The 25561-nt window shown below is 48.8% G+C and overlaps 1 protein-coding gene across 1 annotated transcript in view; it reads right to left on the reverse strand.

Annotated features, from left to right (window-relative positions):
- Positions 1–7936: 7936 nt before the first annotated feature.
- Positions 7937–25561, reverse strand: part of PTGIS (prostaglandin I2 synthase) — a 52849-nt gene continuing 35224 nt past the window's right edge. The window contains exons 6-10 of the mRNA XM_019972563.2: positions 25239–25420; positions 16875–17043; positions 15583–15764; positions 14326–14477; positions 7937–11751 (exon numbers count right to left, since the gene is read on the reverse strand). Of these exons, the coding sequence (XP_019828122.2) occupies positions 11607–11751; positions 14326–14477; positions 15583–15764; positions 16875–17043; positions 25239–25420 (830 nt within the window). The 3' untranslated portion in view covers positions 7937–11606. The remainder of the gene's footprint in view (positions 11752–14325; positions 14478–15582; positions 15765–16874; positions 17044–25238; positions 25421–25561) is intronic.

A 25561-nucleotide genomic window follows, 5' to 3' on the forward strand; every position in this document is an offset into this window, starting at 1 on the left:
GATAGGGTGATAAGGCAGGGAGGGCTTCCTGGAGGAGGTGTATATCTAAGATGAGAACCTGAGGGCAGGGAGAGGAAAACCATGTGAAGTTCTAGGGAAGGAGGTACAGGCAGGGGAAGCAGAAAGAGCAAAAGTCCTAAAGTAGAAATGAGCTTGGAAAAAGAGGTTAGAGAGGTGGATGGGATCAGGCCAGGCAGATCCCTGTTGGAATTTTATTCTCAAGGTTAAAGAATGAGTTTGGCTTTTTTCTTAATCGTAATGGGAAGCCATGATAGAGTTTTAAGCAGAGAAGACCCATGTGCTGCTATATATTTTGTGGTGATTCTTCTAGCTGCTGTGTGCTTTACAGAATTTGGGGGACAAAAGGTAGCAGCAGGAAGACCCATCATGAGGCTTCCACAATTGTCCGAGTCAAAGATAATGTGGTTTGGACTGGGATGGTGGCCGTGGAATGGCTGGGCAACTTCACAGTCACAGGGCTCTGACAAGGGAGAGTCCTCGGCAAGCCCAAGGCTAGATATTCCATGTCATCCAGGTTCATCACTCCAGGTGGCCTGATTCCTGCAAAGTTCTTACTCTGGCTCCAGATTCAGATAAAGATCTGTGTACAGTGGATCTTAGAAGCGCAGATAGTACAAACAGCTCTGTAACTTTTTTTTGCAAAAGTCATGTTGCTACTACTTGTTTACTCATTTACTCAGTGCAAAGGATTAAGTGCAAACTTACTCAAGAAGGAAGTGTGGCTAGTGTCTCAGAGAGTGAGTTCTGGAGTCAGAACGACTGGTGCCATTTCTTGCAGCAAGAAGTTTTTTTGGGCAAGTAGTTTTACCTCTCTGAGTCTTGATTTTTTTCTGCGTAAAATAGGGATGGAAATTATTATGAGGAATGCATAGAAAGCATGTACTCATTGCTAGCTCTCATCATCTGATAGATTATAGGTTACCCAAGGGCAGGAAGTGGTCTGTCTTGCACATCTCAACTATCAGAATACTTAACAGGATTTTAGAGAATAAGGATATTTAGTTATCTCACATAAAAATTCAGGAAGAGGGTGGTATGAACATTGACTAAACAGCTCATTATGCTATTAAGGACCTTGGCTTCTTCCATTTTTTGCTCTGCCTTATTCAACATATTGGCTTTTTGTCCCAAGCTTGTTGCCTCATAGTCACAAAATGGCTGCCACCACTCCAGGCACTGGCCTCCATAAAACCATATTCAAAGGCAGAAAGGAGATGGTCAATGTGGCAAAAAATATTTCTCCTTTTATGCTTTTATCCCCCAGCAGTCTCTACCAGGTTCCATTTCATGGGTCACTTCCATACGAATCACTGTCAAAGGAAATAAGATTCATACCAGAAGCCTAGGCCAATTACTGCCTTTACAAAATTGAAGTTTATTTAACAAGGAAGAAGTGGAGATTAAAGTTGGGTGGCCAGTCAACAGTGTCTGCCACACTATTCCCACAGTGCCCAGCACAATGCTAAGGACAGAGTAAATGCTCAATAAATATTTATTCAATGAACAAATAAATCCTCTTATAGGAAGGTATATAAACACCTATGAATAATATACATCTCTGACTCCAAGCATATTCAGTCCTGTTAGTGAGGATGGGGGCAAGGTATATGGGCAATAAAACTGGCAAAGAATTCTCTTACGGCCCTTTTCTCTGACTCCACGCCTTTCATGGAGTCCCCCCGAGATGATTCGCAGTCTCAAATCACCTGAACTGATATTTGTACATATCCTCTTAAAAGAAATGGCCAGTATGTAAGCAGTGTGCAAGTCCTCTGGGCAATCCCATATGCTAAACAGCAGAGGTTATGAGCTGGTTATCTGCAGTCTTTGGTTGTATAGCCATCACAGGGTTTTTGGTTTGTTTTTAAGTCAACATCAGAGGAGTTTACATGAAAATTTGGATTTCTGGATTCTCTTGAAAAATTAGAGGAACTGATTAACACTGGCCCACATTCCTGTGTAACATGGCAATTACAGCTGTCACAGAGGCGTGGCTGGCCTTGAATCACAGCTGTACCCTTCAGGCAGAAGGTGCTCTCTACTTGGCTACAGTCCCTACACCTTAATGTTCCTCACTCAAGTCACTTTTCTCATTTATGTCGCTTTCCTCATCTTGGTATAAATTTAAGCTCATGCTTGTTGTGCACAAAGGCATGGAAGTCCAAAGAAGCTGTCTTGCTGCTCTGTTTCCCCAGGCTCTGCAGAGTGCACAGTTTAGAAATTTTATTTTCTGAGTGAAAAGACTATAAATTATTTGAAAGCATTTGGTCTTCATTTCTTAGAATTTTCCATCAACATGAGAAGAGAGACTATCTAGAAGTAAAGCCAATGGAAGGGACTGTAGAGCCCAGAGACTGAGATACTGAGTCCTGTCAATGTTATAGAGCTCCTGGATCCAGCCATGCCTGAAGGCAGTGCCTCTGGATTTCCCACTTACGGGAACTAGTAAATATCTCTTCTTACCTAAGCCAGACTGAGTTGTGATTTATGTCATTTAAGTCCCAAAGAGCCCATCTGATTCGATTCTCTCCACTAATCAGAAGTTTACCATCTCCTTATAAGGCACTTATAGGAAACAGTGCAAAAAGAGTAATAAAACTTAGAATGCCCCACAGAGGAGCCTTGCATTGAGAGTTCAAGTATAACCATCTCATTTTACAGGTCAACCAGTGAGCGGGCAGCCGATTACAAGCACTAAGTCACAGACTATCTCCTGCTCAGGCCCTCTTGGCAGACTGCCCACTGAGAGGTGTTGAGAGCTTCCCTGAGGCTGTGTGAGGTCAAGTCAGCCTAATTCATCCATGTAAATACAAATGAATCCCTCTCTAAGCTGGGCTGGCAGAGACATGTCCGTCTGAAGTCAGATTTTTTTCTTGGACTCCAAACTACCAGGCATCACTTATTTATAACCCCACTAAGTGTCTTACTCAGGTTTCTGGGCACTTCTGGGTACCGAGAACTAATTAATCCCCTTCCGCCTCTGCCCATGGACCCTTGGGAAGGAATCATTGTTTTCCGAGGGTGGTTATGGGGGTACCCAAAGGCTCAAGGGAAATAATGGACATCTCTGAGTGGCTGTCACTCGGGACAACTGCTCTATGCTATGGCCTTGCCCAGATACAGTTCCAGTAGCCCCAGGGATTTTTCTAGCAGCTTGGATTCTGTTTTTTTGCCTGTTTTTCTTTTGACCCAATAATAATAATAAAATCAGATAATAATAATCATAATCATGAGTAAAATGGGGTTAATGATAGAATCTACCTCCCAGGGTTGCTGGGAGAGACTAATGAGATAAGGCACGTGATGTGCTCAGCACCATGCACAGCACTAACAAGTTCATATTAAGACAACATGAGTAACAATACTAACAAGCACAGTAACAGCAGCTAACATTAAGCAGTTAGCTGTTGGCTGATCCTTGAGTGACCAGATGTTTGATTCTAGCGCCTGTTCTATGCTAGCCTGATTACCTTTATCAAGCCCTGAGTTTCTGGCCTAGGTTTCTGGAAAGTGGGTGTGCTTGGTTTTCTGATCAACCTAAACATTTTCCCATTCTTCATCTTTTGCTCACCACCTACCTATCAACCCAACCACCCATGTGTCCACCCATATACTCAGCCACCAAACTACCCAGATATACACCCACCCATTTATTTACTTACTTACCCATCAATCTGTGCACTCACTTGCTCACTCATCCATCTTTCTTTCCATTCATCCATGTATTCTACCCAGTATCCATCTTTCCACCCACTCATTCACTCACCTACCATTTATCCATGCATCTACCCACCCATATAGCATCTTTCCATCCATCTGTCGTTCTACCCATTCATCCAATCCAGCCATTCACCCATCCATCCATATACCCAATCACTTAGCCACCTATTCATTCATTCACCTACCATCCACTCACCCATGCCTCTACCTACTCATTCATCCCTACCCAATCACTCATTCAGCCCAGATATTCACACATCTACCCACCTAGTCACCCACGAATCTATGCACTTTCTCAGACATCCCCACCATCTACCACCTACCATTCTGAAGTGTTTACTACAGGTAATGCTCTGTGCTAAGCCATGGCCTGATCTCTTGAACTCCCGCCCTAGGAGAAAATGTGGACGCCACCAGAGGGTCCTCACAGAGGGAGACTGGTAAACCTTCACGTAGTCCATGAGCCCCTTGCTGGCCTGGACTTTGCCAAACGCACTGACTTCCATCCAGGGTCTGTGGCCAAACAATGATGAAATACAGGACGGACTGAGGCATGGCCTTCCAGCAGAGCAATTACAGGTAAACTGATACCTCTTCCCCACAGAAGAGCCTGGGAACTCCAAGATGCAATAGAAAAGGCACGAGTCAGCAAAAGGAGGAAATCAAAGCCACAGAGATCAAGAGCTAATTAACTGATTCTCCGAAGATAATATTTCATTAAATCCAGCCCTCCTGGCCTTTGGGGACTGATCTCTCTTCTACTTCTTTCCCATCGCCCTTGTCCACGCTGACCTGATCTTCTCTGCCTCCTCTCTCATCTGCCTTCCCTAGTTTTATACTTCCTTGACTCCAACCTCCCTGCTGTGACAAGGGTTGACCTTTAAAGGCATAAGTGTGACCAACTCATTCCCCATAAAGTCATAATACTTTATGACTCCTCACTGTCTAGATAAAGGAAAAACTCTCCCAAGTTGAGAAAAAGGCCGTTCACTTACATATTAGCACATATTCCCCAAGCACCGACTAGGTGTTGAGCTTAGGTTGCATGCTGGGAATGCGGCAGTGGTGAAACCAACCCACTCTCCTGGATTCACATTTAAACAGGAGACATAAACAGAGGCATTTAAAAATAATCGAATATCGATACTCACTGTGAAGGAAGGAAGTAGAAGTGTGAGAGTACGAATAATTGGAACCCCTGGAGTAGGAAAGGGCAACTCACTCCAGTATTCTTGCCTGGAAAATTCCATGGAGCCTGGTGGGATACAGTCCATGGAGTCTCAGAGTCGGACATGACTGAGTGACTGAGTGTGCATGGAGCCTTATATCCTATTGTATACTATTTAATTTTTAAAAGTGGGCTGTGAAATATTTCCCTCTTGATTATCTTAGCATGTATCCAAGAATCATGCATGTCATGACAGTCTATCCTCATGTTCTGATTTTAATCACATCATGTCATGCTATCTAGTTGCTCAGTCATGTCCAACTCTTTGTGACCCCATGGTTGCATGGCTCCTGGTCCACCAGGCTCCTCTGTCCATGGGATTCTCCAGGCAAAAATACTGGAGTGGGTTGCCAGTTCTTGCCCCAGGGAATCTTCCCGACCTAGGAATCAAACCTGGGTCCCTCATACTGCAGGCAGATACTTTACCATCTAAGCCATCAGGGAAGCCCAAAAATCAATACAATCTTCTGCCAGAACATAATGGGCGATTGTCAGGATGGTGGTATCATTTCTGCTGAAAGGTTCGTTGTTGCTTTAAAACCCTCCTTCCTTTAGTAAACATCTGCTGCTGTGCTGTGTAGAAAATGGTGATGCTCCCTGTCCTCCTTCTTGGGCTGAGCCCCAGGAAGTTTGTGCTCAGAAGTAGAGTCCTGTCCACCTCCCACCATGCAGACAGTCCAAGCAATGATTATTTATTTACAACAGCTAACACAATCGGTGGTAACGACTTCATAGGCAGCCTCTAAGTGCAGGGAAGATGAAAAATTAACTAAATTGGAGAATAAAAATGCATAGGGAATCAAAAAAAATAATGGGAAGGAAAGGCAGTGACTTCAGCTCAAGAAATCCCTGAGAGAGTGATGATGCTGATGAGTCTTAAGTCAGAGTGATCATCAAGCCATAAAGGTAGAAAGGAGAGCAGGTGCAAAGGCCCTGGGGCAGGCTAGAGGGTTGAAGGAGATAGAAGATGGCAGCTGTGGCTAGGGCGGAGTATGGGAAGGCAAGAATGGCCTGAGAAGGAGTGGCAGAGAAAAACAGAGGAGGAGAGAAAGACCATGTAGGTGAGGGTTGTCTGGAGGTGTCTGGATTTTATTGCAATGGAGTTGATGGGTTTTAAACAAGGGAGTAACTGATCTGATATTTACCATCAGGGTGTAAAAAAACCTCTCATTCTCCTCATAACTTTCACTCCTTAGCCCCTGGAAACTACTAACCTACTTTCTGCCATTATTGACTTACCGATTCTGGACATTTCATATAAATGGAGTCATACGATGTGTAGCTTTTTGTGACTGGCTTCTCTTGCTAGGTATATGTCTTTGAGATTCATCTACGTTGCACCATGGAACAGCACAGCATTTCTTCTCGTTGACAATTAACGCTCCGTTGTATGAACATACCACGTTGTGTTTATCCACTCCTCGGCTGGAGGACATTGGGGTTGTTTCCACTTTGGAGTTATTTAATATCGACTCTTGAGTGACTGTTTAATTCTGATATGGAAGCTACTTTTCTGTGTTGGGGTATTCAAATGTCCATTCATAGATTGATAATGGAAGTAAATGACAGATGCATTTCTTAATGTTCTTACCTGGCAAAATAAAACTCTGGAGTCTTTCTGTTAACTTTTATGGAACAGAATCTGAAAGGTCAAAACCCTGGAGCTGCAGACTGCTGATAAAGTCAATGGCTCAGAGAAGCCAAGTGTTGTCCCTCTGGCCCTGCATGTGGCTCAGACCAGGACTGGTAAAAGAGAGAGCATAATGCAGCACTTCTCAAGCTGGGGGACAGTTCCCCTCCTCAGGCACATGTTGGTCTCCTGGAGAGAAAGACTACATTTCCCAGTCTCCTATGCAGTGAAGAGTGTCATGCAACTAAATTGTGACCAATGAGATAGAAGTAGATTTTTCTCTTCTTTGCTCCTCTCTCCTTCCTGCGAGCTGGAATGTGGACAAAATGGCAGGCGCTCAAGCAGCCATCCTGGACCCTGAGGTAGAAAGCACTGGTTACAGATGCTGGAGGGACCAAAAGGAAGAGCCTGGTGACTGTGGAGATGCCACACCACCTCTTGATCTGTATCTGTATGAGAGAGAAAGCAGTGTCTGCTGTGTTGAATATAAACATCTTAAGGTGTAAAGTACTGCTTGTAACTTCCAGACGTCTGTCACAGCCCAATCCAATCCCACCAAATGTGCCTCCGTGGCCCCTCACAGATGAGGAAACTGATGTGACATTTGCCTCAGGACAGCATTTTTTCTCAAAGATTTGAGAGAAAAAAAAAGGAATTTTCCCTTTTCAAGTTTTCCCAAAGCTAATTTAATTAATTTCTTCCCGGGAATTCCTTGGTGGTTCAGTGGTTAGGACTCTGCATTTCACTGCAAGGGGCATAGGTTCGATGCCTGGTCAGGGAACTAAGATCCCACATGCCTCGAGGTGTGGCCCCCCAAAAAACCCACAAAACTTCTCTCCCCTTCTTTTAAATATTAAAACAAATGCATGTATTTACATTAAGCATAGGGAACATGTGGCAAATTTGTAAGAGACTTTCTCTGCTTGCTTTACTTTGAGTGCTGAGCCTTTTCCCCAAGGTCCTCTATGGACACCTGGTCCCTCCTCTGCCCTCAGGGGGATTGTTGATAGATTCTGAGCCTGGTCTCAGGAGGCAGGGAGCCTGTGATTGAATCCCAGGTCTACTACTTATTAACCACGTGATCCTGGCCAGCCACTTCACTCTCTGACCCTCAATTTCCTCCTCTAAAATGGAGACGGTCATGTCACTTGGTGGGAGGCTGGGGGGTGTGACTTGATTCTGTCCATGAAAGGCCGCTTCCCAGGGCCAGGCACTCCGGTGATCCATTCCCTTCCCAGGCACTAAGCTCGCCTCTCTGGACATAGTCGAGTCTCAACGGAGGCAGTCCACAAACAAGGATGATTTGATGTATTTCAGCACATTTCCGCTCGACAATATCATATAAAAATAGAATTCTTTATTAAAACAGCAAGGCGGAACAATCACTGCTACTCACAGAACACCGTCTTTAAAAACAACAAAAAACATCCAGATTAATGTCATTGGGCCAGAAGATTCAACTCTCAGGGCCGGTTTCTCCATCTGGAGAATGGGCAGGTGGGATGTCCCCCGCTCACTGTGGGCGGGAAGCACCGGTGGGAGATGACCCAGGGTGGCCCTCGCACTGGGCGTGATGTGCCCCTGTGGGGTGGGCACGTACTCCTCTTCCCGTCCCCTTCACCCTGTAACTGTCGAGGACCAAGTCTCAGGGTGCTGCTGGCACGGCCCTAACGCCACTCTGTTCCCTCTGTAACTCAGAAGAGACAGAGCTCGGGCTCTAAGCCTTGGTGACGCCAGCACAGGGGACCCCTCCCCAGCAGATTTATCTTTCACAGTCACTTTCTATTCTTGGCAGCAAGTGATACATGTTGTCAGTTACCGGCAGTGGAAAAGAAGCTCCCTTTTTAAACAAATTTAAGTTTTAAAAAATGAGACCATTTAAAGGAAATAAACTGGTAAACAACAATACAAAATACAGCAAAAAATAAAAATCATGATGTGGTACAGAAATACTCCATTAGGTCAACTCCATTAGGGTATTTCCGACCTTGGTATTTCTAGAAGAAGAAAGGAAAAAAAGAAAAAAGATGAAAACAAAGGTGGGTTCAAAGCACTTTCTCCCAAGCTGTACTTGATCTCCAATACCAGCTGGGGCTGCCTGGTGGGAGAATTGTCTCTTCCTAATGATTGTGGCTCCAAGGAGGTGTCCCCTTTAAAGAGAACAGGATCTTTTTTGAACATGGGTGAGAATCTAGTCTCAGTGACAAAGCAGCCCTAATGTGGAAGGTTATAATCAGAGGGCTTTTCCCGAGCGCATCAGGGTAGAAGCCACGCGCCAGAGATCTTCCCGGAGCTATTTCTGCCGGCCTCCTTCCTTCCCTTCCAAGTCAGGATAAGGCAGCTGAGGGTTGCCATGGAAACCGGCTCCTCCTCCCACAGGAGGCTGCCAGCTCCGATTTCCTGCAGAGTTAAGAAGCAGGCGGCAGCAGGGGTCACCCAGGCGTGAAGATGGGTTTCCCTAGGGATATCCTGCCTCCTGCCAATCACAAAGACTGTCTGGGAATCCTGGGGCTGCCTGGAGGCTGGGGGCCAGGGAAGCCCCCAAGCCCTGGTGCCTCTCTGAGAAAAGACTAGACCCCAGAACATTCAGAGATCTCAGGTCTTCTTATCCCTCCAGCTAAAGCTACAGAAACCTAGTTGTGTGTGTGTGTGTGTGTGTGCCTGCATCTCATGAGACGCATCCGCCCATGGGTGCCTCTGGCTCTGTCTGATGCCAAACAGAACTGCCCCTCCACCACCCCTCTGAGCTCAAGGAGCAGAGAGCTGCCCATCTAGCATTCACTGCTGGGAGAGTAAATCTGTTTGTGAAATTCTATCAGCTTGTAAGCTGTGCAAGTCACTTCACCTCTCTGAAGCCCATTTCCTCATCTATAAAAAGCGTGTAACCATCCTCTCTTCGCTGAGATGCCGTCAAAATAGAAGCTGGTCCTGTCACAGGCATTTAGAGGGTCTTCAATAAGCGGGACCTTGCCTAGATAGCATATTCAAAAGCAGAGGCATTACTTTGCCAACTAAGGTCCGTCTAGTCAAGGCTATGGTTTTTCCAGTAGTCATGTATGGATGTGAGAGTTGGACTGTGAAGAAAGCTGAGCGCCGAAGAATTGATGCTTTTGAACTGTGGTGTTGGAGAAGACTCTTGAGAGTCCCTTGGACTGCAAGGAGATCCAACCAGTCCATTCTGAAGGAGATCAGCCTTGGGATTTCTTTGGAAGGAATGATGCTAAAGCTGAAACTCCAGTACTTAGGCCACCTCATGTGAAGAGTTGACTCATTGGAAGACTCTGATGCTGGGAGGGATTGGGGGCAAGAGGAGAAGGGGATGACAGAGTATGAAATGGCTGGATGGCATCACTGACTCGATGGACTTGAGTTTAAGTGAACTCCGGGAGTTGGTGATGGACAGGGAGGCCCGGTGTGCTGTGATTCATGGGGTTGCAGAGCCGGACACCACTGAGTGACTGAACTGAACTGAATATTAACAAGAATACTTATCATCTTAATAACGGCTTCCAGGTAATTTTTCTCTTCGATCTTTTTTTTCCCCGTAAATGCAAAGGCAAGTTGTCATCACTGATCTGTTTGATCAAAGGGTGGTGCACCCAGGATAGGAAGGACCGTTGGTCTGAGAAACAATCCATCGGCAGGACCCTACCACCTCCTACAATACCACCTCCAAGAGTAGGGACAGGGTTCTCAAACCGGTGCCTTCGGGGGACAGGAGGTACTGTGGACGGAAAAGCAGAGAGTAGAAACGCAGAAATAGAAAACCAGAGCACATGGGCTCCGGATAAGGGAGGCAGCTGCTACTCGGCTCTGGCTAACGGTGGCCCTCAGGCCCACGGGCCCAGTGTGGACAGATCTTTCAAGCCTTCAAGAGAAGTTGGACATTTTCAATCAACTCTTCCAAAGATGACAAGGTAACACTACCGTATTTTCTATAAATGTGGGCCAAACGAAACAGGCCTGCAATCTGGATGGGGCCCAGAGCTGGAGCTCCTGAGCTAGAATGGAGGAAACCAAGGTCTCCTCTTGTTTGGCTCCACCAGCCCCAGGAGTCCTGGCTGCTTGCTTTCACAGGGGCCACTCAGTCTGGGCTGTGTCCTGCTAATTCCCTGCCTGAGTCCCAGCGCTGGGAAAACCCATCCCACGTGTGCTGAGAAGCCTGCTCCTCAGAGCCCTGCGTCCAGAGGCCACGCCCAGCCGGTGGAAGCCCCAGCCTCGGGAAACCCTCCTGCGTTTTCTCAAGGATCGGTGTAAACGGAGAGATGGGGGAGGTGTCTAGTGAAGGGGGCACCCAGGAAAGCGGATATGCTAAGAGACTCTTTGGCTTTAGGTAGTTTAATAACAGTTCAGGGACAGAGTTTACATCAACAGATGGACTGCTAGGCCCTGAATGGCCTTTTTATGGCCAGCGTCTGCTTTGACTCGTTATGACCTGGACCACACCCAGGGCACTGGATGGCAGTCCCTTGGGGGTTGGGGACAGAGCAGTGAGGAGGTCTCTTAGTTTGCCCTGTCTGCTGCAGCTTTAGGTGGCGCAGTATAAAGAATCCACCTGCCAATGCTAGCGATCCAAGAGATGCATGTTCGATCCCTGGGTTGGGAAGATCCCCTGGAGCAGGAAATGGCAACCCACTTCAGTATTCTTGCCTGGAACATTTCCGTGGACAGAGGAGCCTGGCAAACTACAGTCCGTGGGGCCACAAAGAGTCAGACATGACTGAGCAACTGAGCACGTGCACCCGTAGCTTTAGCGGATTTCATAACGGTGGGAGGAGCTGGGAGCAGAGAGTCTCATGTTGGAACTTTGCTGCAGATAATCTGTGCAGCTTTTGGTGTCTTTTCTTCACTCTCCTCCCCCGCCCCCCTCCACCACCCCCAGGCACAGTCTTCTGAAGAACAGCAGGGAAGGGGCAATGCTGGAACCGTTGGATGTTCAAAGCCCGGCATCTGGGCTGAACGCAGGCACAGGAAGTTGGGTGATGGGGTAGGCTGGGCGTGTGGAGCTCACGGCCGGATGCGGTAACGGACAGGCACATCGTGTTCCGGCTGCATCAGCCCAAAGCCATACCTGCTGAGGTCAAACTCGGGGATGTCCACGTCCGGGGTGATCAGCTCCAGGTCAAACTGCGTCAGCACAAGGAACACGAATCTGGAGAGAGGCAGTGTCAGAGGCATGAAGGGGGAAAGGGGGGCATCCTCCTGGTCTGACCCCAGCTTTCACTCTGGGAAAACTGGGAAAGGAGGGTGAGCAAGCAGAGCACAAAGGCCACACGCTTCCGAGTCCTGGCTGACAGGCTGTGGGCAGCATGATGTGTGTCAATTCCAACCAAAGCATTTCAGAGCCAGTGCCCGCTCTCCAGCTCTCCCGGCTGCCTGGGCTTCATGTTGAGATGATAGGGCTGGAAGACGGGAAGAACCTGGCCCCTGAGTCCCTGCATGGAGGGGAAGAGCACCCCCCAAACCCACAGCTGACGTTGTATGAGTGGGAACCAAACCTGTACAAGCTTGGGGGTCGACTTGGGGGTCATCTGCCACAGCCTCAAAACTGAGCTTCTCCTGGTTAATACGGACACTGACCCTTCCTGATTCTTCCCACCATCCTCAGCCCAGGCCCCAGCAAACTCCTGGAACCCCGACTGTCTGCCCTAGTCTGGGCTTCTGCTAAACCACAGCCGCCTTCGTGAGATCAGAAGCGGGCACCCCTCCTCCAGACAGCCGTGGGGACGCTAGGAGAGCAGGACGCACGGCAGGCACGGCCATCGCCTGGAATGCTGTCCTGACACGCACACGGACCGTGTGCGTGTGCCATCGGTGGGCCCGTAGAAGGGGTGGCAGCCCAACCCCACGCAGTGGGACTGGTTCCACCAGCTGGATCTTACCACTGCCTGTGTTAGGTAAGGGCAGCCTGATCCTCTACTCCTCTGGGCCCTACCATCACCCCGCCCCCACTGCCACCAGGTGCCCAATGCTGGCCCAACACACGGCAGGGAAGACCCTTTCATCTGACTAGATGAGTGCAAAAGAGGGAAGATGAGGACAGAGCGACGTCAGTGCTCTGGGCAGGGGAGCTGGGCGCAGACTCGGGCTCTGCCTCTGAAGGGCGTGTGACTCCTGTCGGGTTTCTTCCCCACTCTGGGCCTGTTTCCCCACCTGGTCAAAGAGGGTCAAAGGGGTGGGCTGTGTTCCTTCCAGCTCTGAAGCTGCAGAGTGGTAGAGGGTGAGTTTATACCAGTGTGTTGGGGGGGTCTGTACCCATACCCGGACTTGGAGCCTGGCACCTTCATTCACCAGGTGCCTGACCGTGAGGAATGCTTTGACCTGTAGAGTCAGTTATCATGACGATGAACTGAGACAAAAGTAACAGATTAGCTAACTTACTGAACTCTATGTGCCAGACACTTTGCTAAGCATTTCGTATCCATTATCTCTTTCATCTGTCCAAAAACTTTCTGGAGTAGAAACTACAGTCAGTTCTACTGTAACACTTGTTTTGAACACGAAAATTCGTGCCAGTGGGATTTATCCATCAGGGTGCGAATGAAGCGTAACGCAATTTCACGTCTGCCTGTGGTCACTTCATCCGCAAGAAACACTAAGAGAATGAAAAACTGCACCCAGCTGAATGCAGCTGAGCAGGCATTCACAAAATGCACACTCCTAAACTCTGCCCCCAGCTACCTCAGTACACCAGGTGGGCGGTGCATCACACCTTTCCCATCAGGAGTCCAGCCTCAGATAACCCCCCTCCCAGGCTTCGGTGTGACTCACAGCTCCATCCAATGTCCACTTCCATGGCAAACGTCAGGTCATCGCCAAAGTAAAGCATCGTATTTATTCTACCACTTAGGTGTTTCTATTTATTCCATTTAACATGTGTAAACCTGTGATAGGGCCCTAAAGTAAATCCTAAAGAAAATCAACCCTGAATATTCATTGGAAGACTGATGCTGAAGCTGAAACTCTAATACTTTGGCCACCTGATGTGAAGAACTGACTCACTGGAAAAGACCCTGATGCTGGGAAAGATTGAAGGCGGGAGGAGAAGGGGACGGCAGAGGATGAGATGGTTGGATGGCATCCCTGACACGATGGACATGAGTTTGAGTGAGCTCCGGGAGTTGGTGATGGACAGGGAGGCCTGGCGTGCTGCAGTCCACGGGGTTGCAGAGTCACACGACTGAGCGACTGAACAACAATAAACCTGTGCTACCGTATTTCCCAGGGTGCGTTCTCTTTTTGCATCGTTGATGAGGTTTCTGAGTGCTGGGCCCCGGCCCTATCTCCACCACAGCCCTGTGGTTTTTATTGTGTGGTTTCCCACAGCACAGGGATTTTCAAGAATGCACTGGATGTCTTAGAGTGGAACCAACTATAAATGATCTCCATTCTACTGCTGTGAAAACTGAGGCCAAAGGTTAATGGAATGTGCCCATTCACTAGCATAATGTCTGCACATTAAAGTCGTAATAGTAGTAATTACAATCATAACTTGTATTACAAGCCTACAATGAGCCAGGCAGTGGCTGAAGTACCTAGAAAGGTCCCGTTTACTTGTCCTGACACCCTTGGGATGTAAGATGATCAGTACCCCTATTTTACAGTTGCGGAAACAGAGGCAGAGGTTACCCAGCTGAACAGAAGGACAGGCGGATGTCATAGCCCTGGTTTGTTATCTAAGGGCCAAAGCGCACGGGGCCCATGGCTCCACGTGCCCGGTACTCACTGTTTGATGCTGTTGACGGCGTAACCCTTCCCCAGGCACTGGTTATGCCCTGCTCCCCACGGCAAGCTGTAGTTCTTCAGTCGCTTCCCATCTTTGTAAAAGTCTTTCTTCTCTGATCCATCAGGGTTCAGGAATCGGTTGTATTTAAATACCTGAAACAGGAAGAAGGTCCCTTTCTGACTCCATCCCCAAAACAGGGATGTATGGAGAAAAATGTCTGAAGATGTTTATCACAGTCTTGTTTATAAGAAAGAAACAGTGGAAACAGTGTAAAGCTCAGCTGATGGGGACTGGCTGCAAATGGTGGCAGCTAATGACACGGCTGAGCCTGGTCTGTGTGTGCTGACATTGGAAAGAACTTTCAAGACTGGTTGTTGGGTGAAAAAAGAAAGTGTCACAATATTGTGTGATTCTGTGATTATGTAAACACATATTTATTCACATGAGTGTGAGCATGTTGTGTGTCTGTAAAAAGACATAAATATCTAAAGGACACGCTCCCAACCACAGTTAGGGAACCCTGAGGAGGTGGAGAGGAAGGGGAATGAAGACAGATTTTTATTTGTAAATGTACATATATTCCTGTCTTAAATATAAAACAATTTAAAACAAATGAAATTAAAATTATTTTTACAAAAGAGAATGCCAGTTTTCTCTGGTTACATTGTAGAGTGGTAACGTGAAGAGTGTGTTTGAGCACGGGGCTTTTTGTACAGAGTAGGTGGAAGGATAGGTGACTGGACCAGTGGGCAGACAGATGGGAGAGTGAGTTGATGATTGCTGCATGGAAGGATGGATGCAGGGATGGATGGTGGATGGATAACATGGAAGGATGGATGGAGGATGGATGCATGCATGTACAGTACAGAACATGGCACCCAGTAAACATCCAAACTGTTACAAATCGTGAAAGTTTGCCACATTTTGAAATCTAGGGAGAAGGAAAAGCGTTGAGAAGCTAACATTATAAGATGCTAAAAATAGGAAAAATTGCTCAGCTGGCCCTGCAAGGTGCTTAGTGTGCACCAGGCGCTGTGAAGACCTTTCCTAACATAATCACATGTAATCTTCCTGACAACCCCGTGGCAGTAGATGCTATTACGAGGTCCATTTCACAGGTGAGGAAATAGGCACACAGAGGTGACAGTAATCTGGGCCAGGATTCACGGCAAATAAAGAGCCCAACCGGCTGCCGCTGAGACTGGGCAGAACGTGAATTCACTAATTTCCTCCCACGACCCCTGGTATGCCTTTTACCTCCGGGTCTGTGTAGATCTCCGGGTCCTTCTGGGGACTCAGGAAGGGAAAGAGGAGGAGGCGGTCCCCACGTCGCAGGCTGAATTCCCGCCCATCCGCCATGGGCAAGGCCAGGTCGGCCACGACCTCGCGGGTGATGAAGGGCGCGGCGGTGAGCCTGAGGCTCTCACTCAGCACGCTGTCTGCACGGGGCAGGTTCAAGGCGGGAGCGGTCAGCGGCGTCCCCTCCACCACTGAAATGCCACCCCCTGGCCCTCATCTGACAGAGGCAGGTGCAGAGACTGAGAGAGGGTGCATGGCTCTCCCGCCATCGCAAAGCCAGGCCCAAACCAGCCGCGTGATGAGAGACATTTGCCACAGAGACCTCGGACGTGAAGTTCTGGGTCTGATCCTAAAAGAAGCTGCGTGGGAAGGTGGGAGCCAGGCACATATCAGAGACGGCTGGAGAGACAGCAAGGTTTGGCTATGTCTGCCTGCCCAACAGACGTCCTCCTTCCGGAAACAGTTCCCTGTTTTCTTCCGGGGACCACCCCGTCACCACCCTCAGGGGTTGGGCTGTGCATTCCACTCCCAACACCTGGGATTGCGCTGCGACTGGCTAATCAGAGCAGCCCAACCCTCCAGGCCTCATGATTGGCTCCGGATGGGCACATGACCTGAAGAGAGCCAATGAGAGCCATTCCTAGGACTTTGGATAGGAACGTGGCAGGGACACACACCCTCCCCGGGCAGGTAAACCGGTGTCACTGGCGGCCATCTTGCCAGCTCGAGACTGGAGCGGAAAATGGAGCTGAGGATGGAGACAGACTGAGACCTGAGGGTGTCGTTAAACCACCTGGATCTACCTGGGCCTGGAGCTAGTCCCTCTAGACTTTTTAGTAACCTGCCCCCAGTGAAATCCGTTTACTGCTTCAGCCCCTTTAAGTTAGGTTTTCTGCCACCTGCAACCAAAAGCCTCCCACTAGACCATGAAACTCAGGTAGTGAAGACCCGGGCGTGGAGACACCAGGTGTGTGAAGATAGGAGGCCCAGGGCGGGGGCCTTAGGTCAGAGGAACTGATGGGAACCCATGATGGGGAGGAAGGGCTTGGGGGATGCCCATGACGCCCAGGTCTTTAGGGCTCTCTTGGAGGGTGTCTCACCCAGCACAGGCAGGAAGGGCTTGGGGGATGCCCATGACGCCCAGGTCTTTAGGGCTCTCTTGGAGGGTGTCTCACCCAGCACAGGCAGGAAGGGCTTGGGGGATGCCCATGACGCCCAGGTCTTTAGGGCTCTCTTGGAGGGTGTCTCACCCAGCACAGGCATGCTGTCCAAAACTTTCTGTGGGAGGGTGGTCATCTGTGATATGGGCTGCTCTGCTCCCAAAAGGACAGTCTCTAGCTCTCCACGGACAGCGGCCAGGGCCTCGGGGTTCTTGAGGAGAAAGAGCAGGAGCCAGAAGGTGGCAGGACCCATGTTCCCCTGCAATGAGAAGAAGCCCCAGAGGGCAAAGCTGGGGTGAGAGTTGATTGGTCTGTGCCATGGACACAGCCCTGGCCCAGGTACAGGGGTTGGGAAGCCTGGGTTCCCACCCCACCCCCCACATTACCCCCGTATACCTTCAGCTCAGGACATGGCTCAAACATGCTCTGCGGTTTTGGCATAGCCCCGTGCCTACTTCAAGGCCGTTCTTGGCGTTCCTGACCTTGAGCAAAATGACTGTGCTGAGGTCACACAGGTAATCTCTGCAGCTAATCAGTGAACTATTCACAGTGATTTCAGTGAATCTCCGTAGCTAACCAGACCACCCTACCTGCCTCCTGAGAAATCTGTATGCAGGTCAAGAAGCAACAGTTAGAACCGGACGTGGAACAACAGACTGGTTCCAAATTGGGAAAGGAGAACATCAAGGCTGTATATTGTCACCCTGCTTATTTAACTTCTATGCAGAGTACAGCATGAGAAATTTTGCACTGGATAAAGCACAAGGGGGAATCAAGATTGCCAGGAGAACTATCAATAACCTCAGATAGGCAGATTACACTACCCTCATGGCAGAAAGGGAAGAACTAAAGCACCTCTTGATGAAAGTGAAGAGAGTGAAAAAGTCGCTTAAAACTCAACTTTCAAAAAACTAAGATCATGGCATCCAGTCCTATAACTTCATGGCAAATAAGGAAACAATGGAAACAGTGACAGACCTTATTTTGGGGGGCTCCAAAATCACTGCAGATGGTGACTGCAGCCATGAAATTAAAAGATGCTTGCTCTCTGGAAGAAAAGCTATGACCAACATAAACAGCATATTAAAAAGCAGAAACGTTACTTTGCTGACAAAGGTCCATCTAGTCCAAGCTATGGTTTTTCCAGTAGTCATGTATAGATGTGAGAGTTGGAGTATAAAGAAAGCTAAGCACCAAAGAACTGATGCTTTTGAACTATGGTGTTGGAGAAGACTCGAGTCCCTTGGACTGCAAGGAGATCCAACCAGTCCATCCTAAAGGAAATCAGTCCTGAATATTCATTGGAAGGACTCATGCTGAAGCTGAAACTCCAACACTTTGGCCACCTGATGTGAAGAACGGACTCACTGGAAAAGACCCTGATGCTGGGAAAGACTGAAGGCAGGAGAAGGGGACAACAAAAGATGAGATGGTTAGATGGCATCACTGACTCGATGGACATGAGTTTGAGCAAGGTCCGGGAGTTGGTGATGGACAGGGCAACCTGGGGTTGCAAAGAGTCGGGCATGACTGAGCGATTGAACTGAAAGGAACTGAATCAGTGAAAATGTTGGTAATAAGAACACAATGTATCAATTAAGATTTCTGTTGGGACTTCCCTGGCAGGCCAGCGGTTAATATTTCACCTTCCAATGCAGGGGGTATGGGTTTGATCCCTGGTCAGGAAGCTAAGATTGCATGTGCCTTGCCAGCAAAAAACCAAAACATAAAACAGAAGCAATATTGTAATAAATTCAAGAAAAGATTTTAAAAACAAAGATTATTGTTAAATCTGAGGATGGATGCATCCTTAGCCCCAATTCCCCATGCTTCCTTACATCCATGCCTCTTACCATGTGACTCTGTACTTCCTCCCATTAAAGGGATAGGATGTATTTCCTGGTCCCATGGATTCAGTCCCATCAGCCATGTGATGTGTTTTGGCCAATAGAATGAGGTAGAACTGACTGAACACATTAACACAGGCATTAAGAGACCCTGTGCATTTCCACTTGCCTGGCGAGCTATCTGATCCCAAGAGGAGGCCAAGAAACACAGAGCAGAGCTGAGCTATCCAGTTGAGCCCAGTCTAGACCAGCTGACTCCTAGCAGCCCCACAGACCGGTGAGTTAAATAAACACTCATCAGGGTATGCCACTGAGTTTTCGTGGTCAGTTGTCATGCAACAATAGGGAACTGGTACAATATCGGAACGTTTGCTTTCAAATATTTGAGTATCGTATGTGGATATAGCAAAGCAGTAATAACCAATGGTGATCATGAAAGCTATTTGTTTCCTGAACAAATGTAAAACTTCTCAGGAGTTAGGTAATTAGGAAAATGGATAAAAACTTCTTGCTCCAAGGCTTCATCCTTGGCTGAGCAACACTCAGGTATTCAGCATGTGGCTAAATATGTATGGGGTACCCTTAAATGAACTCCAGACATGGCTGGAATACAAATTAACCTTGATTCAGAGGAAGATTTTCATCTACCATAAATGACTCTCCTATCCAATCTTCATAATGGAATATTAAGTAGTCATCAAACGTCATGTTTACCCAGCAATTCTGTTACAGACACAACTGCACGTGGACAAAAGGACATTTGCACAAGGATATTTATCACAGTGCTGATGTAACAGCAGAAGACTGGGAGCAACTGCAAATCTAGCAACAGGAGATCAGTGAGATCAACGATGATCCATCCATAGGATGATGATACCGGCAGTGGTTAAAAAGGAACTGACTGTGCATTCAAATGTGTGACTAGAGCCAAGACGCACCGAAGCAAGCTGCAGGACGGGGGCTCAGCGTGCTACCACTTGTATTTAAAGAGGGATATGTATTAATGAAGAGCACAGGCCAGCTCTGGAAAGAGACTTTAGAACCTGGCAGCTGAGGTTGCCTCTGGGACAGAAGCTGGGAGGGGCATCAGTGACGGCGGGATGGATTTTCTTTCTCGTGAATTTCTCGTGAATTCAGAGGTGCCAGTTCCCTCGTGCAGCAGGCACGGGTATCACCCCACCTTTAACTGAAAAGGAAATCTAAGCACGTCCAAGTCCTGCCCGCTGCCCAGCGTATAGTGGGGGCTCAATGATATTTGTTGAATAAATTATTTGTGTCCCTTTGGGCTGGGGACCTCCAAGGAAGCCTGGAACAGGGGCTGGCAGAGCCCTGGACCAGGACCAAGACCAGGCAGAATTGTGCAAATCCCGGCTGCCCACTTCCTGTGACTGTACAAGCCCCTCCCCTCTCTGGGTTTCAGAACCTCCCTCTTGGTAAAATGGGAGTAAAAACACACTCACTCCTGGGGTGGCCACAAGGAGTATAAAGGATTCCCTCCTCAGGCTGAGTTCAGAAATGGTCTCTCCCTCTCACTGGCCCTTCCCTCAGGCTGAGAACCCATGGGGGCCCTGGACTCTTTCTGAGGTTTCCTCCAGCACCTCAGGTCCAGCTGAGACAAGCAAGGTCACTTGCTGTCAATCACTTGAACAGCCGGTGGAATATAGGCGATAAATAATTCAGCTCTGGGTTAACTCAGTGCCAAGGCCCTTTCATCTTGTCCAGATGGTCAGATTGGGGCCACCGCTCATTAATTACAAAGCAGGACTGGGAAAGGAGGCTGCTCGGTCAACTCTGCTTTCAGGAGGAAGCTGTGGAGAGTTAGGGAGGTGATAAAGACTGCCTTCCACCCAGCTGCACAGAGGTGTGAGTGTGCGTGTGTCTGTGTGTCTGATCACACAACCTTGAGATCTTTAGACCACTACACTGGAAGTTGAGTGTTCTCCCCTAGGGCCTTGCCTCAGCTCACCCAGGAGGACACTTCTGGTCTCATCTCATTCCCGCCCACAGCAAAGTCCACCTCCCAGCAGCATCCAGAACAGCATCCGAGCTCTGTTCTACATTTTCTGTGAACGTCACCCGGGAGCTGACCTCCAGGGGGCGCTCCCTGGGGGCCAGACCCAGTGCGCGGTAACTCACAGCGCCACCTTGTGGCCTCTCCACCGCACTGTCCGTCAACAGGAGCGGGGTTGGCCTGCAGCCTTGCCTGCGCGCATCGCTCCTCAGCCCATTTTCCTTCGGAGAACTTCCTCCACTTCACTCGCAGTCTGTGTGGACTGTCTGGGGCTGAACAAACCCCCTCCAGACCTCAGTGTGGTCATAGAAGCCGGCCTGGTCCAGTCAGTCAGTCAGTGATGGACTCAGAGGGGACGGGTGACCTGGGCTGGACCAGTGGGTACCAGACTTAGGATCTGCGCTAGAATTCAAGAGAGAAGCCCTCCGCCGCCGGGAGGAGTGGCTGCCAGGAGCTGCTGGTGGCCTTTCCTGCCGCCCCCGGGGCAAGTCCATCTGAGGCTCAAGAGAGCCCAGAACTGAGGGGTGGGGGAGATCACAGATAACATTTCATTTTCGGGGGGATTAAATTTTTTTTCTAAGGGAATGAAAGAATACGTGCAAAGCTGGTCCTGGACTGGACCCTGGAAGAGAAAAGGGACATGAGTGGAAAAACTGGGGAGATCTGAACGAAGTACGGACTTTCAATGACTAGTCAGCAGTGCTGACGGCTTAGTTTCCCCGCATGCGCTGTGGTTCTGTGAGAGGTTAACACTGGGGGCAGCTGGGTGAAGGGTATTTGGGAACTCTCTGTACTATCTTTGTGACTCTCCTATAACCTAAAATTATCTCAAAATCAAACTACCGAAGGGGGAAAACCCAGTTCTGTGCACAGCTATTATTCTTATTACCCTGACCTCCTCTTTTCAGATGGTGATATTGAAGCGACCTGTTCAAGGTCGCACAGCCAGTCAGTGAGCAGAGCTGGGGTTCCACCCGAGTCTGTCTGACCCGAAACACCGCTTTTGCTTTTCATGCTCACTGTGCAGCACCTCCACGATGGTGATTTCCCATTGGCCGAGTGTCTGTAGACCTCCTCTCTGGTCTCCCTGCTGCCACTTCCCACATACTACAGTCTGTTCTCAGCAACGTAGCCAGAATAACCCCCCTAAAGCAGAAGGCAGGCCATGTCCCTCCTCTGCTCAGAGCCTTTAAAGGGTTCCCATTTCAGAGGAAAAGCCGGAAGTCCTCCCCGTAGCCTTCAGGGCCCTCCCTGGTCTGGCATCTGCCACCTCCCTACCGTGTCACCCTCGTCCCCGCCTCACGGCCTTTCACTCACTGTCTTCCCTCCCCATCTTACACATCTACATGGCTCATGTCTCCGCTGCCTTTGAGTTTCTGTTCAGATGCCACCTTCCTGATGAGGCTTTCCTTGAGCACTCAAAAAAGCAGCCCCTCTTCACTCCCTTTCTCTGCCTTATCCATAGAACTCATTATCTGTAATACATCTTAGAAGGTTATCAATTGTCTTCTCTCACCAGAATGTCAGCTCCTTAAGGGCAGGGATCTTTGTTCTGCTCACTGCTCTATTCCCACATCTAGAATGGTGTCTGGCACATGGGTGGCACACTAAATACTTCTTGAATTTTTTAAATGACTTTTAAAAAATTGTATTTATCTATCTATCTGTGTATTTATTTCGCTGCACCAGGTATTCACTCCGGCATGCAGGATATTTAGTTCTGGCACGTGGGATCTTTGAGTTGCAGTAAGGAACTCCTAGGTGCAGCACATGGGATTGAGTTTCCTGACCAGGGATTGAACTTGGGCCCCCAGCACTGAGAATGCAGAGTTCTAGCCACTGGACCACCAGGGAAGTCCCTTGAATATGGTTATTAAGCTCCGGTTATCAGCTAAGCACAGTTACAGGACTTTACCTGGATCACTTCCTTTCACCCTCCCCACAACGCCTTAAGGAAGGTCTTGCTGTCTCTGTTTTACAGAGGAGTAAAACGAGCTTCCCTGGTGGCTCAGACAGTAAAGTGTCTGCCTGCAGTGCGGGAGACCTGGGTTCAATCCCTGGGTCAGGAAGATCCCCTGGAGAAGGAAGTGGCAACCTACTCCAGTACTCTTGCCTGGAAAATTCCATGGACGGAGGAGCCTGGTGGGCTACAGTCCACGGGGTCGCAAAGAGTCGGACAAGGCTGAGCGACTTCACTTTCACGCTAAACTGAGGCACCAAGAAGTTAAGGATCTGACTTTCCAGGAAGTGGCAGAGATTCAGGATCCAAGTTCAGGGAGGTTGGTCACAGAGCCTGTGCCCCAAACTGCTGAGCTACTCAACCTCTTGGCCCTGCTCTCAAGACTCAAGATCTCAAAGGGTCTTCTACTGGCAACAACTCAACCTGAGAGGACATCCGGACCCCAGCTCCCTCCCGGTTCTCCTGGCACTGCCAAAGGCTGTTCCCTGGACTTGCTGCCACTCAAGCCCCCAGGCCAGCATCCAGTTCCGCTGACAGAGGCCATTTCCATAAGGGATTCTGGGGACAGTTTGGAGCTCCAAGTCACTGCCCATAAATATGTTATTAGACACTGATGGGGCCCCAGATGCTGACTAAACCCACCCCATCCCTTGCCAGCCTCTGCCTGCAAGGACATTTTACCGTTCTGAGAGAAAACTAAAAATAAGTCATAAGTCGATGGGAGAGGAATTACCCAGAAACGTCAGCCTGTGCAACCGCCTGTCACTGCTGAGGTGGGGCCGAGAGAAGGAGGGGCTCTGGGCTGGGGCGAGGGCTGGGGCCAGGCCTGGAGATGCAGTGCCCTCATTCGGCTCGCTCTCACTGCCTGCAGCGTGCGGGCCGTCACCAGCTCCACTGGCGGGGCCTCCCCTTTGTTCCCAGAGTCTATCTAGTGCCTCCTTGTCTCCACGGCCACCACTGTCTGCTCACCATGTCCCCGCTTCTCAGAGCCTGTCCCTCCTCTGCTCAGAACCCTGCCAGGGCTTCCGTTTCACCCAGAAAAAAGTCTCGAGTCTTTACTGAGTAGGACCCAAGGGCCCTCCATGATCTCTGCCCTCAGTCCCACAGCCCACCCCCCAGCCCCCACTCTGCTTTGGCCGCACCCAACTCCTCATTGCTGCTCAAACACTTGGCATGAGCCAACCCCAGGGCCTTTGCACATGCTGTTTCCCCTTCCTGGAATATTCTATCCCCATACCCTCCCCAAGTCCCCAAATCTAGCTCCTTCTTATCATCCAGGGTTCAGCTCAGTCATCTCTTCCCCAGCGAGGCCATCCTGGCCAGAGAAGAGTAGACCCCCAGGACCTATCTAGTTATGACCTTGTTTTATATCCTTCATGTCAGCACCTAAAATCACCCTGCATGTTTTCTTGATGTCTCCCCCACCCCGACTCCTGGCTGAAATATGAGCAGCACAGAGTGGTGTCTTTGAGGTCCATGGTAAGTTCTCAGTGGAACTTTTATTTTTCTTGAGCAAGTAATTTATTTTCAGAATCCCCAATGCAAACATAATACATTGAATAATGAAGCAAAATTATCTAAGGTCATTGTAAATAGGATTCAACCAAGTTTGGCTTCAATCAAAATGGATTTTAGGTCTGTTTTTTTCCATTTTTTTTAATTAAAAATTTTTTATTGGAGTATAGTTGCTTTAAAATGTTGTGTTAGTTTCTGGATGATAAGCAAAGTGAATTAGCTATATGTACATACATATATATATATATATATTAGATATCCTTCCCATTTAGATCAACTCAGAGCACAGAATAGAGCTCCTGGAACTTCTAGACAAGTCTTCAAGATAACTGGTTTGCACACTTCAGTAATCTCAAGGTCATGAAAAACAATGAAAGGCACCAAAACTGTTCCATACTAAAGAAAACTAAGAAGGCATAATGACTAAATGCAGTCTGTGATCCTGGGTTTGGTGCTGGACCAAGATGAGATTATTAAAACAACTGGCAAAACTGGAATGCAGACTGTATATTAGATAATGGTCCTGTATCTGGGTTAATTGCCCTGAATCTGCTCACTGGGCGGTGGAGATGGAAGAGAATATTCTTGCTCCTAGGAGACGCACAATGAAGAAATTAGGGGCAAAGAATCACGATGCCTGCAACTAATTTGCAAATGATTCAAGAAGACAATCAGAGTAGGAGAGAGAGAAAGCAAATGTGATCAAGTGGGGAATCTAACACTGTGAATCAACTATACTCCAATAAAAATAAATAAAATTGAAGAATTAAGGTGAAGTATATATGAGTTCATGAAACTATTCATACAGCTTCTCTAAGTTTGATATTTTTCCAAATTAAAAATTACATATTGAATGAAAGGTCCTGTTCATGAGACACTTTGATAGTTGAGAGAGTGAGGGAATGGGGGCAGACAGCTGGGTGTGTGTGCACAGACCCACACCCACGCTCACAGTGGCCCACACTCACACGTGTACAGGCACACACACAGGCCCACGCCAGCACATGCACACGGACTCGCAGGCACGTTGCCTTAGTGTGCCTCAGTACACACGTGTGAGTGCACACACACACACAAGCACTCACATGCACAGCCTCACATCTGCAGCCGCTGGCACTCACCTGTGTGGCCCAGAGCTGCAGCACGAGGGCGCGAGCCTGCATCTCCTCCGACACGCCCATTTCCTCCAGGTGCAGCAGGTAACTCTCCAGCCATCTGCTCCGGTGGGCCCGGCTGGCCAGCCTGGTTGGGGACAACAGCTTCCACAGGCGACCTTTGACCTTGCCCACCCGGTCCTTATCCCCTGCAGAGATGGAGCACAGAGGATGGGGGGGATTACAGCTCCACCTCCAGCCCAGGGCCACCCTGCCCCACCCTCCCCCCTGAGGCCAAGGGTCTTGGGGTGTCACCCCAGGGAGGTGGGTGGGGAGTTCCTGCAGGAGAA

This window comes from Bos indicus, chromosome 13, assembly GCF_029378745.1.
Source record: "Bos indicus isolate NIAB-ARS_2022 breed Sahiwal x Tharparkar chromosome 13, NIAB-ARS_B.indTharparkar_mat_pri_1.0, whole genome shotgun sequence".
NCBI lineage: Eukaryota > Metazoa > Chordata > Mammalia > Artiodactyla > Bovidae > Bos > Bos indicus.